Source organism: Crinia signifera, chromosome 19 (assembly GCF_055691185.1).
Source record: "Crinia signifera chromosome 19, ASM5569118v1, whole genome shotgun sequence".
NCBI classification, from domain to species: Eukaryota; Metazoa; Chordata; class Amphibia; order Anura; family Myobatrachidae; genus Crinia; species Crinia signifera.
The window spans coordinates 66741737-66759074 of NC_139226.1; the positions used below are offsets into that span (position 1 = coordinate 66741737).

General features: G+C 45.4%; 1 protein-coding gene across 2 annotated transcripts in view; it reads right to left on the bottom strand.

Annotated features, from left to right (window-relative positions):
* Positions 1-17338, bottom strand: part of LOC146042634 (NXPE family member 4-like) — a 75054-nt gene that overhangs the window by 48127 nt on the left and 9589 nt on the right. For both annotated transcript variants that reach the window (XR_014463951.1, XM_083162721.1), the window contains exon 2: positions 8892-8953. Coding sequence is in view for 1 of the 2 variants with exons in the window: in XM_083162721.1 (XP_083018847.1) it covers positions 8892-8953 (62 nt within the window). In the remaining variant the exon portion in view is untranslated. The remainder of the gene's footprint in view (positions 1-8891; positions 8954-17338) is intronic.

A 17338-nucleotide genomic window follows, 5' to 3' on the forward strand; every position in this document is an offset into this window, starting at 1 on the left:
TCGCTGTTCCTGCGGTGATGAAATTACCATCCGCGCCGGAGTCTAGAAAGGCTTTGAGGATCAATGAGGAATTCCCATAACTTAAGGTTACATCGATAGTGAATCCGATTGCGGACACTCGAGAAGAGGTATAAGATAACGTGCCTAACCTGACCCCCTTACAATCAGTTAGGCCTTGTCGTTTCCCGGACACTTGGGACAAGCAGAGAGGAGAGGACCTGACTCCCCGCAATACAGGCACAACCGATTTTTAAACCTTCGCTCTCTTTCTGCGAAAGGAAGGCGAGCTTTCCCAATCTGCATGGGTTCCTCCAATTGCTGACTTGCCACGGAAGCTGATGCCGACGGTGGGCTAGTTGCTGGAGGAATAAATCGGGGTGCCAACTTGAAACTGTACTTCCGGGATTGTTCCCTCTCCTTATCCCTCTCTTGGTAACGGAGGTCCACCCGTGTACATAAGGAAATGAGGTCGTCCAAAGAAGTCGACAGCTCTCGACCTGCCAACTCATCTTTAATCTTCTCAGATAGCCCCTGTGTGAAGGTGGCCATCAGAGCCTCCTCGTTCCACCCTAACTCGGATGCGAGGGTCCTGAACTGAACCGTGTATTGTCCCACAGTCTGGGTTCCTTGTCTCAGCCGGAGAATGGCCGAAGCGGCGGACGTCACCCGACCCGGCTCATCAAACACCTTCTTCAAACACCTTGATCCTTCTCCCAGAGTGGAGAGGCCCAGGACAGAGCTTGACCCGTGAGTAGCGAAATCATGTAGGCTACCTTCGCCCTATCTGACCGGAAGGATGCCGCCTGTATTTCAAATTGGCACTGATTTAGAAATCCCGACACTCCTTTGGATTCCCATCGAATTTAGCGGGGTTCGGAATGCGAAGCGAAGGTGCACTTGCTGCGGCCACCGGAGGGAGTGGTGCCGGAGGCGGTGAAATCCGGGGGGCTTCAATACGTTGCATCAAGGTCTGCAGGCATTGCATGATCTGTGCCTGATCCTGTTCCTGCTTGTTCACCCTGGTTAGCAGATGCTCCAGAAGCTCCTTTGGAGACGGACCGGCCGCTGGATCCATATTTATGGGCCAGAGTATTCTGTCACAATCATACTTTGCCTCCCTGCCTATTCAGCTCGGGAATTGGCTAGACCTAATGCAGAGGTGCGGAGTCTAACCGTGCCGAGGGTTTTCTGCCAGTGACCCCTCCAATTGGGATTTGGGCTTTTGCGGCACTCGACACGTCAGTCGCGGTCCTCTGGTTAGGTTTCCCTTTATGAGCTGGAGGCCGGGAGTAGGTAATATGGAGAGGCGGTCGTCTAGCCGGGTCGGAATCTATGCGTCAGTTAGGAGCCCAGGGGAGAGGCAAAGAAGGTCCAAAACAAGCCGGGTCATACACGGGAGACACTGTTTGCGGTACACTGGGATGAGACAGAGGGATGGTCGGAAGCAAGCTGAGGTCATACACGGAAAGGTCACAAATGGAGTACAAGGGGTCAAGCGGGAGAATCGTCAGGAACAAGCCGGGTCAAAACAGTAGCAATGGAGATAAGGTACAAGGCACAGTAACGCTGGAGTAGGTGTGAGCCTATACTCTGGCAGGGATTGCCTGCCAGAGACTTCCTTTATACTGTGGACTGAGCAGTTCAATTTCCTGCCTGTCCCTTTAAACATTAGAACGTGCGGCTCGCGCGCCCCTAGTGAGCGCGCGCCCGTGTACCCGGAAGCCGCAGACACGCTGCCGGGACCTCTGCAGAGGGAGATGCCAGCCGCCCGTTACTCCGCCGCCCACCGCCTGCCTCAGACCGGCATCGCCCGGCCTGCTCAGACCGCTGCCCGAGCCACTGCCAAGACGCCCAGCCTGCTGCCTGCAGAAGCCACGTCCCCGGACCCGGTAAGAGACTCCCGCGGTCCGGGAGACTGTGACACTACCCTTACAAGCCCTCTAACATATTTATTATTAAAAACACAGGCAACTTCTAACTGAACATAAACTTTTATTAATAACAAATATAATAAGGGTGGGGATGAAAATAAATTAAATGAGGGCCTCCAAATGTAAAAAAAGAATATTTAAATAAAATAGGGTTAGGAATATCTCCCGCAAAATGTTGTCCACCTCCTCCTGGTGCTGTTCAGTGTCTGTAGTGAAGGGATAAAAAAAAAAATAATAATATATAACATACACAAATGTTTGTTGTATTTGTACATAATAAGAAGTTGTGAGTTAAGTGTGAAGGCCACATACATTTTTCAACTACATTGAAGATGGGTATGCTGTAAACACGGTCCTAAATAGTATTCTGTTGACACACACATACTGTACATATTACATAACATTAAATAAATTACTCCTTCTTGGATGAATGTATGCTGTATCCCAATTGGTAGTTTTGTTTTGGGGGACTCACCTCTAACCTCACAATTAGGCTGTGCTATTTAAGGGTTATGACATTGTTGCGGCTTAAGCACTCCTTACTATTTTAAATTTAGGACATTGCTGTACAAATTATAGGCACAAAACAATCTATAAATTAATGTTGCACATCATGCTGTGAAGTGGAGTTACACAACACCTGGACCCACATAACTACAACACCACTAATGTCGGATATGTCATTGGATGTACTGTTATGTCAATTATTCAAGGGGTGAGGCATGGCCACACTCAAAAAAAACACCAAGGGGACCCTTGTTCCTGGAGAAGGACAGGCCACACCTCATGGTCGCCCTGCAGTGATATGTTGCAACTAATGTTGATGTTGGATACACATATGTGGTTGTTGTGATTGTTTATGTGTAGAAATGTGTTTATGTGTAGAAATGTGTAGGTAAACATTAGCCACATTATTTACTTACGGCTAGTTGAGCCATCCTGCTCGCCGCTGGTTGGGGGGGTCAGGAGCACGGGGGATGGATTTGGACTTGGGATAGAGGTAGTGGGTTGGAGTGGGGATTGGAGAGGTTTGGGGGTGGGTGGTGGGGAGGTGTAGGGGGTTGGAAATGGGGTGGGTAGGGGTGTGGGTGGGGGTAGGGGTGTGGGTGGGGGTAGGGGAGTGGCTGGTGAAAGGGGAGGTTGAAATGGGGTTGGCACCCGCAGGCCCCAATGTCTCCTCCTCCTCCTCCTCCTCTTCCTGGTGTTGGCCTTCCTCCTCTGGGCCTTCCTCCTCTGGGGCTGGCTCCTCCCGGGCTGCCTCCTCCCGGGCTGCCTCCTCTGGGGCTGGCTCCTCCCGGGCTGCCTCCTCCCGGGCTGCCTCCTCCCGGGCTGCCGCCTCTGGGGCTGGCTCCTCCCTGGCTGCCTCCTCCTGGGCTGCCAGGCGTGCCCTTGCGCGTGCTGAAATGTTCATGTTGATGGCATAGAAATCGAAGTTTGGGTTTCATAAAATTGGGGGATAGAAAAATTCACATTAGTCATGCTCATAACCTTACAAATTATAATTTCTGTTATATTTAATACATTTATCATGCTAACTAATTGATATGCTACACCCAAAAACAGAGGGACTACATATACCCCCCATATACAACCCATATACCCCCCATATACCCCCCATATACACCCCATATACCCCCCATATACCCCCCATATACACCCCATATACACCCCATATACCCCCCATATACAACCCATATCCCCCCCATATACACCCCATATACACCCCATATACACCCACATACTCATGCACATATTTATAAAAACTACAGAAATCATTGCTAACAAACGCAGACATATTTGTAAATATATACTTACATCGGCCAATATGGCGGCGAATTGTGCTTAGCAGCACTGGCTGCCGCCGCAGGTCAGACCAGCGCCGCTCCACCTGGCCAAGGCTTCTGCAGACGCCGGTCCGGGCGTAGATTAAGCGTCGGGCAGCGTTATACGCCCGCCACTTGTCATCATTACTGACATATGGGCCCCTGGGCCCCAGGCGCCGGTCCATCACTTGCACCAAGGCCTGCAGCTCCTCAATAGCAAAGGGTGCAGCCCTTGTCACAGACATATTGGCAATGGCGCAGTTATTAATTGCAGGTACATATATAAGTTTTGGTGGTTGCTGATTGGACGAAAAGGTAGTTTTTGTATTGTTAACTTTATTAATCCATCTTACATTAACAATATGTATGCGAATAAAGACTTTCGCGGAGCATTCTGATATGCCCACCATAACATACATTATGCTTTCAATGTAGAGTGACGTACTGTATGTACAGTGTGCGAAAAATTATACACGCAACCATCTACTAATACATACGCTGATAACAACGCACATACAACATGTTGGTGTATGACAAATTCATCCTCATAACAAATGTAAGGAAAGCATTATAACGTTGTTATGTTTTTAAATGTGATTCAGAAAGCATACACGAACTCCAACAGATACCACCTGAAAACACTCATCATTGGAATGTCAGGTGCACACATTTAACCATGTAGCACACAATGGTCAACAACCTGTGTATGTGCATGTACAGGTGAATGCTCAGGTGCGTTGAGACCTGCGTAATTTCCGCGGTAATTATCAGCGGAAATTATCTGTGTAATTTAGCTGCTACATTGCGGTGAAAAGTATACGCCCCTTGTTCAAGGCGGGAGTTTAGCATATAAATATCAAGTCAGATGCAGGCCATAATTGCTGCAAACATGTCTAACTCAGATGATTCCGCAGCAGAGGACGCCCTACAGAGAGCTACAGCAGAATCCCTGCTTGAAGCTTTGACCAAGAGGGAACAGGAGCGGAGAAGGAGGGCCCAAGAGAGGAGTAGGCTGCAAGACCAAGCGGGCCCCTCACTAAAAGGCCCTGTTCAAACTCCACCAGCTCCACAAGGGCCAAGCAACCAGCCAGAACAAGAGGTTGCTTCTCTCCAAACAGGTGTGACCCAGCAGGTGCATGGTGAGAGAACTGGGGCCACCAAAAAATGAGCTGCAACATCTAGGGCGAGGACTGAGCAGGATACCACCACCAAAAAGAGAAACCCTGCATTTCTAGAGGCAGAATTGAGAATTTTAGTGCACAGGGCACGAGAATGGATCGAATTGGCTACCAGGAAGCCGAGTGCCAGTGCAAAGAGAAACCTTTGGGAGAAGATCACAGAGGAAGTGAAACAGGTGTCAACAGTGGTCAGAGATTGGCTATCAATGAAGAAAAGGCAAGTGTGTTTCTCCCCCTGATAATGTCATGTGTGTACATATGTTACATGTATGTTTTGAGAATAATAGAAAGGTGTGTTTGTAGATAGTGCTACACTTCAATGTCACATGTGAACACAACCATGTCTAATAACCCACATTTATATATAAAACATGCACCATTGGTGTGATGTGAGGTTATGGGCACAGTTCTGCTCATGTGAAGTATGTGATGTGACAACAGAAAGTGTGTTGTTGAAAAAGAGTTGTTGTAACATGTTCCATATGATGCTACTGAAACAAGAATGTCCAAACTGTGCACATGTAGCTGGTGAGAAACTACACATCCCAGTATGCCTTCCCATAGTTAAATTACTCCATAATAACAACAACACTGTCAAGCTATGGTGGAATGTGTAGTTTCACACCAGGTGGAGGTGCATAATTTGGCCATGGATGATGTCATTTCTGCATAGTGATCTATGTATGTGCATTTAGTTGCCTAATGAATGAGATGAGACACTGAAATGCCTCATAATGGAGACATTAATGTGTGTGTGGGAAACATATGCCTAAAAAACATAAGATCACCCACACTAGGAAATGTAACGTAGTCATGATGTTCACTAGCACAGTGGTGCACATATCTCATGGTGATATTTGTATTTTTGAACTTGTAGGTGGTCAGACTTCAAAACTACACTGAAGAGGAAGATGACTGACCGGTACAACCACAGCATGTCCACCGGGAGGGGGCCTATGCCAGATAATTTGGAATATACCCCCCTGGAGCAGGACGCCTTGGATGTCATTGATGTGGCCGAGGTCAGGGGGATATCCAATATGGATAGTGAGCTCCCGGTGGAGGTCTTTGATGCTGCTTTTGATGGTAAGTCACAGTAATGCATTGTATTTGGTAAGATAGTTTTTTGTGTGTATGTGATGGTGACATTGTTTTCAATTATTATCCTAGAAGAAGCAGAAACAGAGGATGAACCGGCAGCATCTTCCTCTGTAGAGCCACAGGTGGAGCAAGTGGTCCAGCCTCCGCCAACACGACTCCCCCAGCCACAGTCCACATGGGATGCCAGGTGGATGGTGATGCTGGATAGGATCGAGCAGCAAGGGGTGGAGGCTGCGGTCCATCATCAGCAGGTTGGGGATTTTCTGGCCGATTGGAAGGACACATACAGGCAGCAGTGTGAGGCCTTCAACCGCCAGAATGACATTCTGGCGGCTGGCATGCAAAGCATTGCCCAACAACTCAGCCGCCAGAATGACATTCTGGCGGAGCTGCTCACCAGCGCCAGGTCCCTAAGGGACAATCCCCCATCTGCTGGGCCACCCCAAGCTCCTCCCCAACCTTCCACCTCTGCTGACCCTCCTGTGTCCACTAGGGCAAGACGGCGCCAGCCATCAGAGCCAAAGGCCCCTGTCCCCAAGGCCCCATCTAAAAAGGGGAAAAAAGGGCCAAAATAATGACACCTGGTTCACTTCCTCTGTGGTTGGACCCCAAATGTTTAAATTGCACTGGACATCCACTTCCTGAGTTGGCCATCTATCCATTTTCGTGCCATGGGCAGTAAAGTTCTTATTTTGACCTCTAGAAATGCAGGATAAATTTTTGGTGGTGTGTATCATGCTTAGTATTCACCCTGGTTGTTGCAGTTCGTATTCTGGTGTCCACATTTCTTTCACCATTGCATTTGCAGGGTAACACATGTTTGGAGATATGCAACCTCTTGTTCTGGCTGATAGTTATTTTTGTCTATATTTTATATTTTATTTTTATTTATGACATTAAAGTGTCAAATAAGCTGTGATGCAGAACAGCAAATAAATTTATTTTCACAATTACCACACAATTGTTGTATGTGTAATTTCTTGTGTCAAACAAATAATACATTTATGTGTACTTACTGACCAGGGTATTTTTGTGCATTTCTTGAAGTGTGGTAGAAGTTTCCCATGTGTAACCCTCTCCATGGCCATTCACATGTTCATATCCAACTTTTACCAGCTAATTAGTTTGTGTCAGCACATGTGCAGAGCAACTTAATAGGTGAGAAAGCAGTTTGTGTGCAGGTGAGGTAGCTCCTACATTAGTAGGTAAAAGCAGGTCCAGAACAATGATTTCCTCATGGAGTGGGTGAAGTAGACAAACAAGGGTCAAAAGGGACATTTGTGCAGGAATGCATATGTGTCCTCCCTAAAAAAACAGTCATGTCTTGGTGCAGGTATGTTAAAGATGTGTGAATCGGCCAAACATGATAAAATTGCTTGTGAACAAACATGTTTAAATATTTAAATATATATGAGTTTACAGTGTCATAAGCAGATGTAGGAATCCTTTGTTAGAGAGATGTGATTGCAATAATGTGATTGGTGGCATCTTACATCCAGAGTGTAGTAAAATCCAATTAATAGCAGATCAGAAAGTGGTACCGTTCTGTATTTTGGGTACTATACAAAGATTGTGTGCAAAATAGTGGCCATGGGCTTAAAACATTGCTGAAACATCCTTTGTAGCTGTTAGATGTGGTTTATGTATTTGTATCATAAATACAAAACATATGTTTGTATTAGAGTGAACACGTTGACACATGTCGACTTGTGTAGATTGAGTGTGCTACTGTGTAAAGTATATGAAAACATGTAGTGAATGTGTATAAATGTTTAACAAATACCTACCTTAGCATATATAAGCAGGTCTTAAAAAGATTCTTACCTTAAATTAAACAAACCTTTAAATGTAGAGAAGTATAGAAAGATAAGCTTCCAATGTGTTTGAGTGCTGTGTGTGGCTTGCAGGTAGTGAAATAATGGTTTGGACTTAATAGACTGCAGCATTGCTTATTACATTCAGGTGTATGTGTTTGAGTAGTAATCAGCGTTAATTAGCAGACCCAGGCGTCCACTGTCATGCGGTTTCTGTAGGGGTGGTCTGAAGTGGCGGTGGCGGCCGCCTGTTTTGTGTCAGAAAATATATCAGGCAAGCTTCTTTCTAACTTACTGAAAGGTACTAGCAAACAAGCGGTGGTCCAACCCCTGAAATCTCCCCAGGGCACCCTCACAAAAAAACAATAAGGAAATTGCACACATAATGCAATTGTTTTACAAGGATCTATACTCCTCATCCAAGGGGAAAAAAAGATGCTTACTGCGCTTAGCTGCTCAATATGATTAGATATAGGCCAGATGTATCAAGCTTCAAAAAGTGATAAAATGGAGAGTGATAAACAGCCATCCAATCAGCTCCTACATGTCATGTTACCTGTCATGTTACCGGCTGGGTTTGAAAAAGGACAGGTAGGAGTTGATTGGCTGGCTGTTTATCACTCTCCATTTATCACTTTTTGAAGCTTGATACATCTGGCCCTTAATGTAATAAATCTAAAGCTGTCTGGAAATGATTTATTTTTGTGCAGATTTACACAGCTAATAAAAAAAAACTATTTTCATACAACAATAAAATTTTAGATCTAAATTCATTGTATATATTTATGGATTAGTGTGGATGTTAGCATTACTGCCTTACAGCACTGATGTCATGGGTTAAATTCCCACCATAGCCTATATGGAGTTTGTATATCCCCCCTGTACATGCATGGGTTCCCTCTGGGTACTCTGCTTTCCTCCCATTTCCCAATATAAACTAGAATGTTAAATGGTTCCCAACAAAATGTAACCATAGAGCCAACTAGATTGGACAAGTACTGTAGGTCATATCCGCCGTCAAAATTTATGTAATAATGTACTTACTGTTACAGAGAAATACATTGAGTGCATCAAAGTTGTTTGGAATCTCAAGCAAGACATTTGACCTTGAAATTAAAGAATAACATATAATTATATTTAATTTATCAATAAATTATAAAACAAAATCACAATTAAAATGTAAATCTGAACTATTTCTCCACCTACTATGCCAGAGTAGAGTAGGAAATTTATGGACCTCTACAAGGATGACGGTTATATATTTTGTTAGTTAGCATGGTAGAAAAGGAGTACAACATGATTGATGCAACAAAATGAAACTTTAAACTGTATATGTATTTAATGTATTCAAAATACACATAATATTAAATCAGGTAATTCTTTGTTTCCTCCATCTTAGTATACCTCTATTTTTCTAACTTTCAATCAACACTGTCGGGTAAAAATTAAAAGAGGTGATGTTGCCCATTGCAACCAATCAAACTCTGTCTTTAATTTCTCAATTGCATCCTAGATAATGATGAACAGATTCTGATTGGTTGATATCGACAACATCACATCTTTTCATTTAAAAAAAAGGTTTAGAAATTTTACCCTGGTATCTCTTTCGGTACTTGTGGAGTATCACGGCTCCCATCGTATGGCATCGTATGCCATATGTAGTGGCATATGATGGCATGCAATGCGATACGATTTTTACAGATTTTTGCTCAAAAATCGTATGCCATCGCATCCCCATCGTATGGCATCGTATGCCATATGTAGTGACATACGATGGCATACGATGGCATACGATGCGATACGATTTTTAACCGATTTTTGAGCATTTTTGCTCAAAAATCGTATGCGATTGCATCGGATGCCATACGATGGCATCCGATGCGATGCGATGCGATGGCACCCGATTTTGCACTGAAATGCATCAGAATGCATTGAAATGTGTATTAAACTAGTGAAATGCCCCCAAATGTCATTTTTCATAGTGCACCACCCCCACTATCAACGTCAACCCGAAGCGTGGCGAGCGCCGCAAGCCTGCGAGGGGCGGCGGTACGCTTCCTACGACCTTTTCATACCCCCACTATCCACGTCGGCGTGGAGTTGAGAATAGAATAGTGTGGCGAGCGCAGCGAGCCACCAAGCCCGAAGCGTGGCGAGCGCAGCGCGCCCCGCGAGGGGACGCGGATACCTGTGAAGCCCGCGAGGGGACGCGTATAGCTGTGAAGGTATCCGCGTATGCTCGCCACGCTTCGGGCTCGGTGGCTCGCTGCGCTCGCCACACTATTCTATTCTCAACTCCACGCCGACGTGGATAGTGGGGGTATGAAAAGGTCGTAGGACGCGTACCGCCACGCTTCGGGTTGACGTTGATAGTGGGGGTGGTGCACTATGAAAAATGGCATTTGGGGGCATTTCACAAGTTTAATACACATTTCAATGCATTCTGATGCATTTCAGTGCAAAATCGGGTGAGATCACATCGCATCGCATGCGATTTGATCGCATGCGATGCAATGCGATTTTTAGCATACAATCAGGATACGATGAAGGTTGTGGGAGCCGTGATACTCCACAAGTACCTCTCTTTCAATAAGTTTTACTCAGACACTGGGTTGAATTTTAAGGTAGACATAGAATGATAAGTAAACTACTAAAAACAATCCCAGTGTAACTTACAACAAACTTATTGTTTAGCTGAGAATTCCAATTTCTGGCTCAGTCTCAGGATGGACTTTACCAATCTTGATACAGTAGATCATTTATATCACTGTACACCTAAATAATGTACATTAAACAAGTTACTTAATCTTTTTGTATACATCAGATACTAGATTCTACTCTCAATGTTATCATTGATTTATTGGTTGTATGTTTGGATGTGTGTTATCTATCTCAGAGGACATTTGTCATCCCTTTTGTTTACTGCAAAATTGAAAACTGTAGTTTTAAGAATTGAAACACTGTATGTTCTCATATATTTGTCTATTGTATGCTTATTTTCGGTTTTGCTAATTGCCTTGCACTTGTATGTCAAAATGCTGCACTCTAGGTTCATGTTAGTTAAGGTCTATGCACCAAAAGCAGACTTCCAGACTTTCTTTAACATCTTACTACTGTATATTGCTGCAGCAGAGGAAGAATTATCTTTTGATCCTCAAATTCAGTGGTGGGCAACAGGCGGCTCATGACTGGCCCGCCACTCAAACCTGTAGCACAGTGACAAGCGGCCCGACAGCTTAGTCGCTTGTCATTGTGCGCTATCTGTGCTGCCGCTGAGGACTCGGAGAGCAGGGATATCCCCCCCCCTCCCTGTGACCTGCTTCGGGCTCCGCCCCGACTGGCGTGCGCGCACTTTATGTGCCGGGGAGAGATGTTGCAGGGTGCCGGGCAAACATGAGGTGGGAAAGGTGAGTACTGCGCGCTGCAGTGCCACCCCCCTCCCTGCTGCTCCGGATTGTTGGACCGCTGGCCGGGAACTCAAAGCACTGCGGTGGCTGCAATGTTATCATCATGCAGGGTATGTATGTATATTGATGGGGAGGGGGGGGGGGTGGACATACCCAGCATTATAATAACATTACAGCCACTGTTGTGAGCCTCCGGCCAGCTTTCAAAGATGACAGACCGAGCTCCTACGCAGGGGCAGAGAGAGAGAGCGGGGGCACAGGCAGCTGAACACTGTCTGAATGTAGACGGAGCTGCAGTGCATCGCACCACACCACACAGCCTCGGAGTGTTCAGGGACAACTACCGCAATTTATAGGTCAGTGTGTCTCCGGGGTCCTGGCTGGGAGGGGATGTGGGGGCTTTAGCTATTCATTGGACTGCATTAATTTTATTAAAGGAAAGAAGTCTGTGTGTGGTGGGCTATTTATATGTGTGTGTGTGTGTGGTGTGCAGTATGTGTGATATACTATGTATGTATGTATGTATGTATGTATGTATGTATGTATGTATGTATGTATGTATGTATTACTGGTGAGCTGTGTGTTGTGTTCTATGTGTATGTGTGCAATATGCCCCCCCCCCCCATGCAGGGTTTATTTTTTTTTTTTTTTTATTAAGAATGTTTTATTAAGGTTTTTATTATTAGTAGTAGTAGTAGTAGTATGTATAGAGAACCACTGCTATAGATGATACAATGAAACATATAGCCCAGGCAAAAGCTTCATATTGACCTTAAATGATTAAATTTGTATATTAACCTTCACTCCATTGGGACTCAGAAAAGGTCAGGTAGGACCCCAATTTTCAGAAGTGAAGGGTCCCAGGGACCCACTTTTTTGGCGGGTTTTCGCGATCACTGCCCTCTGAACCAGGCCTCCTCCGCGGCAGTAGCACAGAGAGGGTATATGGTGTGGTACACTACACTCAAGGACACCCCCCTTTTCCTGAGTGCGGCCCTCGACCATTTACTGGAAGTGTTAAGTGGCCCCCCAACTGAAATTATTGCCCACCCCTGCTCAAATTGATCAAGTTCGCCTGCCCCCCTAGACCACTCTCCTCCATGTGGGAGGTTCTTCCATTACTATTAACTAGGAAACATCTATCAGATTCTTGGCATTTTCTGGACACTACTGAGCAGTCCTACTCACATCTTTCTGCAGTTCCCAGTTCTTTGTCACACATCTACTATCTACAGAGCCGGCCCTAGGCATAGGCAAACTAGGCAAATGCCTAGGGGCATCCAAGGCTCTGCCCCAACAAAGGGCACTGGCAGAAGCATATAGGGCTTGTTTAGTTGTAAGCTGGTCCAATCACAGTGCCTCTCTTCCATGTGTTTAGCAGTACCTGCTCCTGGGCTCCTGCAGCACGATAGCTGTGCAATAAAGTAAGGGCAGAGGAGCAGCTGAGGTAAGGGCGGGACAATGCAGCCTCCTCCAATCTGCTGCCAGGATGTACATGCCAGGCTCCAGCGCCAGCCAATGGGAGTGTAGAGAGGAATGGGCTGGGTATGTTTGTGTGAGTGCGCTGCGCACTGCGGCTTGGCACAGAGAGATCCTCCTCAGTGTGTACAGTATGGTTCCTGGGGGGGGACACTCACTCTGCCCATTGGGGAGGCTGCTGAGCACTGGAACCCCGGGCACATGTGGGGAGATGTTCCTGCAGTTGCCACGGTAAACGTGCCTATACACATTACAATTATTGTATCCAATATTGGATACAATATCGCATCTCATCGCATCTCGGTTTTGCAATAAGATGAGATGAGATCTAGTACAAAAAGTATGTGCAGCACATAAGCTGTCCATAAACGCTGCGATCCCGGCGTGCGTTCCGGGCTTAAATAGCATCCATCACATCGCATTGCATGCCTTGTGCGTGCAATGAGATGTGATGTGATGTGATGAAAAGCAAGTACAAAAAGTGCGATGAGGTGCTGCGGGAGCGCTCACCTCAAAGCACACATCGCACCACCGGGAATCGCAGCGTGTATGGGCGGCAATACTTTTTGTACTAGATCTCATCTCATCTTATCGCAAAACCGAGATGCAATGTGGTGCTATATTGTATTCAATATTGGATACAATAATTGTAACGTGTATGGGCACCTTAAGTGTTGCGGCTGATGAGATACTATTACTTGCATTAGTGCAAGCTCCCTGACCTAGCTAGTGAGGGGGAGACTGCTTGAGCAACCCTGGGGGCAGGGCCTTTAATACTTGGGGGAGGCATTATAGTTCTTCTCCATTAGATCACCATGTTCCATGGCCCGTGCATATAGGGGAGCTTCTATCCCTCCCAGTGGCACCCACCCCTCCAGCTGATGTATGTCACTGAGCTAGCTCCAGCCCCAGGTAGCCTGCATTACCCCCTTGTCACGACCCCTTGTGTGCTGGCTGCGGGGCACCCCGGGCAGCCCCTGCCCATCTTGCCCCTATACCTCTCCGATCACTTTAATTTAAAAAGCCGAACACATTATAGCCCTCGCCAGATCCCCTCCGCTGGCGAGAGCTGTGGGAGAGGTGCTCCATCTGACATGGATGCGCTAGCATCTCCGCTTGGCGGTGGGTGGCGGAATCCCTGCCCGTCTCCACTTCAGGGGATGGGCATGGTAAGGCGGGGGGCAGTGCGGGGAGGGGGGGAGGTGATGAGAGCTCTGCAGTCTCGTGTACGTGTGCCCCCTTCTGGTGGATGGCAGGGGTTGGCGGCTGGCGATTCTATCTCTGAATAAGAGGCACCACATCTGTACATGCCATCGTGATCTCTTATCACACTAACATTATCACGCTAACATTTTCTACAGACCCTTGTTGTGATAACTTATGGCGATTCTCTGCGCATCTGGCCTCTTTCGCTGATTTTCAATCCTTTCTTAAGTCCAAGTGCTCGGAATTTGTCAATGACAATATCGTTCACTGGGACAATCCTAAACTTCTGTGTGGTACCTAAAAGGTTGTGTGGCCACAATATTAGTTCTGTGGCTAGGCAGAAGTGCGAGGTGTTTACTACTTGGCACAGCGACATGCTTCTGTTACCCAAAGTTTTTCCTGCCACCCAGGCTATCGTTCTACAGTATACTTCCCTCCTTAAATCAACAACAACAGAGACTTTTGTTAGATGAAACCCATCTACCTAAGGTAACTCAAAGTCAATGTGACAGCCTGGCTTTGGAAATCACTATTAAGACATTTCCTGCCAAATTCTCCAAGATAATGTATTCCCATTGCTTCTAAATCTCTTTCAGAACATCCACCATAATTCCCTTCCCCGTCATTCTTTTAATTATTCCCATAAGATTCTCCTACCTAAGCCAGAGAGGAACCCATTTCTTCTTGGTTTACAATGCATCATCACAATGTTGAGCATGGACTTTAAAATCCTTGATAAAATTATGGGCACTCACTTGCAGCAACTTTTACCTACTCTTCTAACTGAATATGAATTGGGATTTGTAGCAGGTAGGCATCCAGTTAAAAGCATATGTACAGTACTGCTTGGGTGCTATAATGGCTTCAACAAAAGATCCCTATGCTCAGAACATGCTTCTTAGCCAAGATGAGCAAAGGCAGCTGCGAGCGATGTGAAGTGGAGGAGAAAAAATTTGATGCTAACGATAAAATGCTTTCTCCTCTGTGCGTGCGCTAGAGTCAATGGATGTGTTCACGTCTGATCACAGCCCTGCAAAGGGATTTGGCGGATGAAGGGGGGGGGGGGGCATTCACCAGAGTGGCGTTAAAATAATGTCTAAACCAGCGACGGCCCTCCAGCTGTTTTTTAACTACATGCCCTTCAACATTTTAGCAAGGCCAAATAGCAAAACTGTAGTAAGGCATGCTGGGATGTGTAGTTCAACAACAGCTGGAGGGCCGAAGGCTCCCCATCCCTGCTCTAAACCAGGGCCGGATAAAAGCAGGGGCAAAAGGTGGTCAGTACCCCTGGGCCCCCCTCTAGCTAGGGACCCCCTGTGGTTAGCATGTATTTTAAAAATTATATATATATATATATATATATATATATATATATATATTATTTTTTTAGCTAAAAGTTTTGTGCATGGAAGGGGGGTAGTGCTGAAGCTTCACCTGTCTGCCAATGTGACAATTATTATTATTATTATAATTTTATTTATAAGGCGCCACAAGTGTTTTGCAGCGCCGTACAAAGGAACAATGGGCCTTATTTTGGTTCATTCTTTCTGACAAAATCCTTCTTAGATGGACAAAACCATGTGCACTGCAGGGGGGGGCAGATGTAACATGTGCAGAGAGAATTAGATTTGGGTGAGTAATTTTGTTTCTGTGCAGGGAAAATACTGACTGCTTTATTTTTACACTGCAATATAGATCTCACTTTGAAGTTAAACCCCACCCAAATCTAATTCTCTCTGCACAAGTAACACCTGCCCCACCTGCAGTGCACATGGTTTTGTCCATCTAAGAAGGATTTTGTCAGAAAGAATGAACCAAAATAAGGCCCAATATAGGGAGACAAAGCTTGGCTTAACATTGAATAAATAACAAAAATACAGGTACTTGTTTCCTAGCACGGCCACACCGATTTCCATTGGGGTGGTCGTGTCGGAAAAATCGTGTCGGTCACATTGCATGCTACCAAATCGCATGCGATGCGACCGACGCGATTTTTTAATTGAATGAAATGTGAATAGGGTCCCTGGGACCCGATTTTACATTACATTCAATGTAAAATATGCCCTACACCCCCAATTTTACACCCTCAACGCCACCCCACAATTGACGTGAACCCGAAGCGTGGCGAGCGCAGCGAGCCCGCGAGGGGCAGCGGTGCGCGTCCTCCGACCTTTTCATTCCCCTACTATCCACGTCGGCGTGGAGTTGAGAATATAAAGCCCGAAGCGTGGCGAGTGCAGCGAGCCCCGGGAGGGGACGCGTATTACTTCACAGGTATACGCGTCCCCTCGCGGGGCTCGCTGCGCTCGCCACGTTAAGGGCTCGGTGGCTCGCTGCGCTTTCCACACTTTATATTCTCAACTCCACGCCAACATGGATAGTAGGGGAATGAAAAGGTTAATGCATATATGCATTATGCATATATGTATATGCATATATGCATATAGCTATATGCATTAAAAAGTTGTTCGTGTTTACGTGAATGGTGTGCCGCATCCTTCATCCAAGTTTTTATATATAGGTTGAAGATAGCGGCACTCACTTGGCTTCCACAAATAAATTCACAACCAGTCAGGTCAAAGTTTTTATATATATATATATATATATATATATATATATATATATATATATATATATATATATATATATACTGCCTTTACTCTGTGTTTTGACAGCGTAATATTCTTCCATGCAGTTTGCAGCCTGTAATGACAATTGCAAGGGCCCCCCCTGTCTAAAGTGCCCCGGGCCCCCCGGAGGCTTAATCTGGCACTGCTCTAAACACATGCCTAGCGAACAGGTCTAATTTGGCTCCATTGTGTCAACATTCCAGTATTCAGCCATGTAACAACTTAACTTACAAGACCATGAGGTAGTGAATGTTGTAAAAACTGATAGGAAAAAGACTATCTGCCCCAACTGAGGTTGTAATGTCTCATGAAAAGCCAGAAGGAAGCATGTTCTTGTCAACACTACTCTGCTTTAAGGTGATGTGGAGCAGTGTTAATTTTGTCGATGAAAATTCAGACAAACTTTGTCGATGAAGGTTTTTTCTGTGACTAAGATGTGACGATAACGGAAGTAGGAATTTTTTAATAATGAAAATGTTGAGTAACTGTACGTCCATGTTGTCATTACTAAAATTAAATAGCGGAAATTCTGTATAATTTTCGTCAGGACACCACATTATTGAAGTGATTAGTTTTTTAAATCCTTTAAATTAACAATACTGCATTTTATACAGTTTTATCCATCCTCTCTGGCCCAGATTTACTTACTTGTGCTGCGGCTGCGCAACAACTCTTTGTCATGTGAATCACTCAGTCAGTTTATGTAGCTAGCTAATTAGTTAACTTTAGCTATATGGCTATATATTGTAATATGCATCCTTACAGCCTC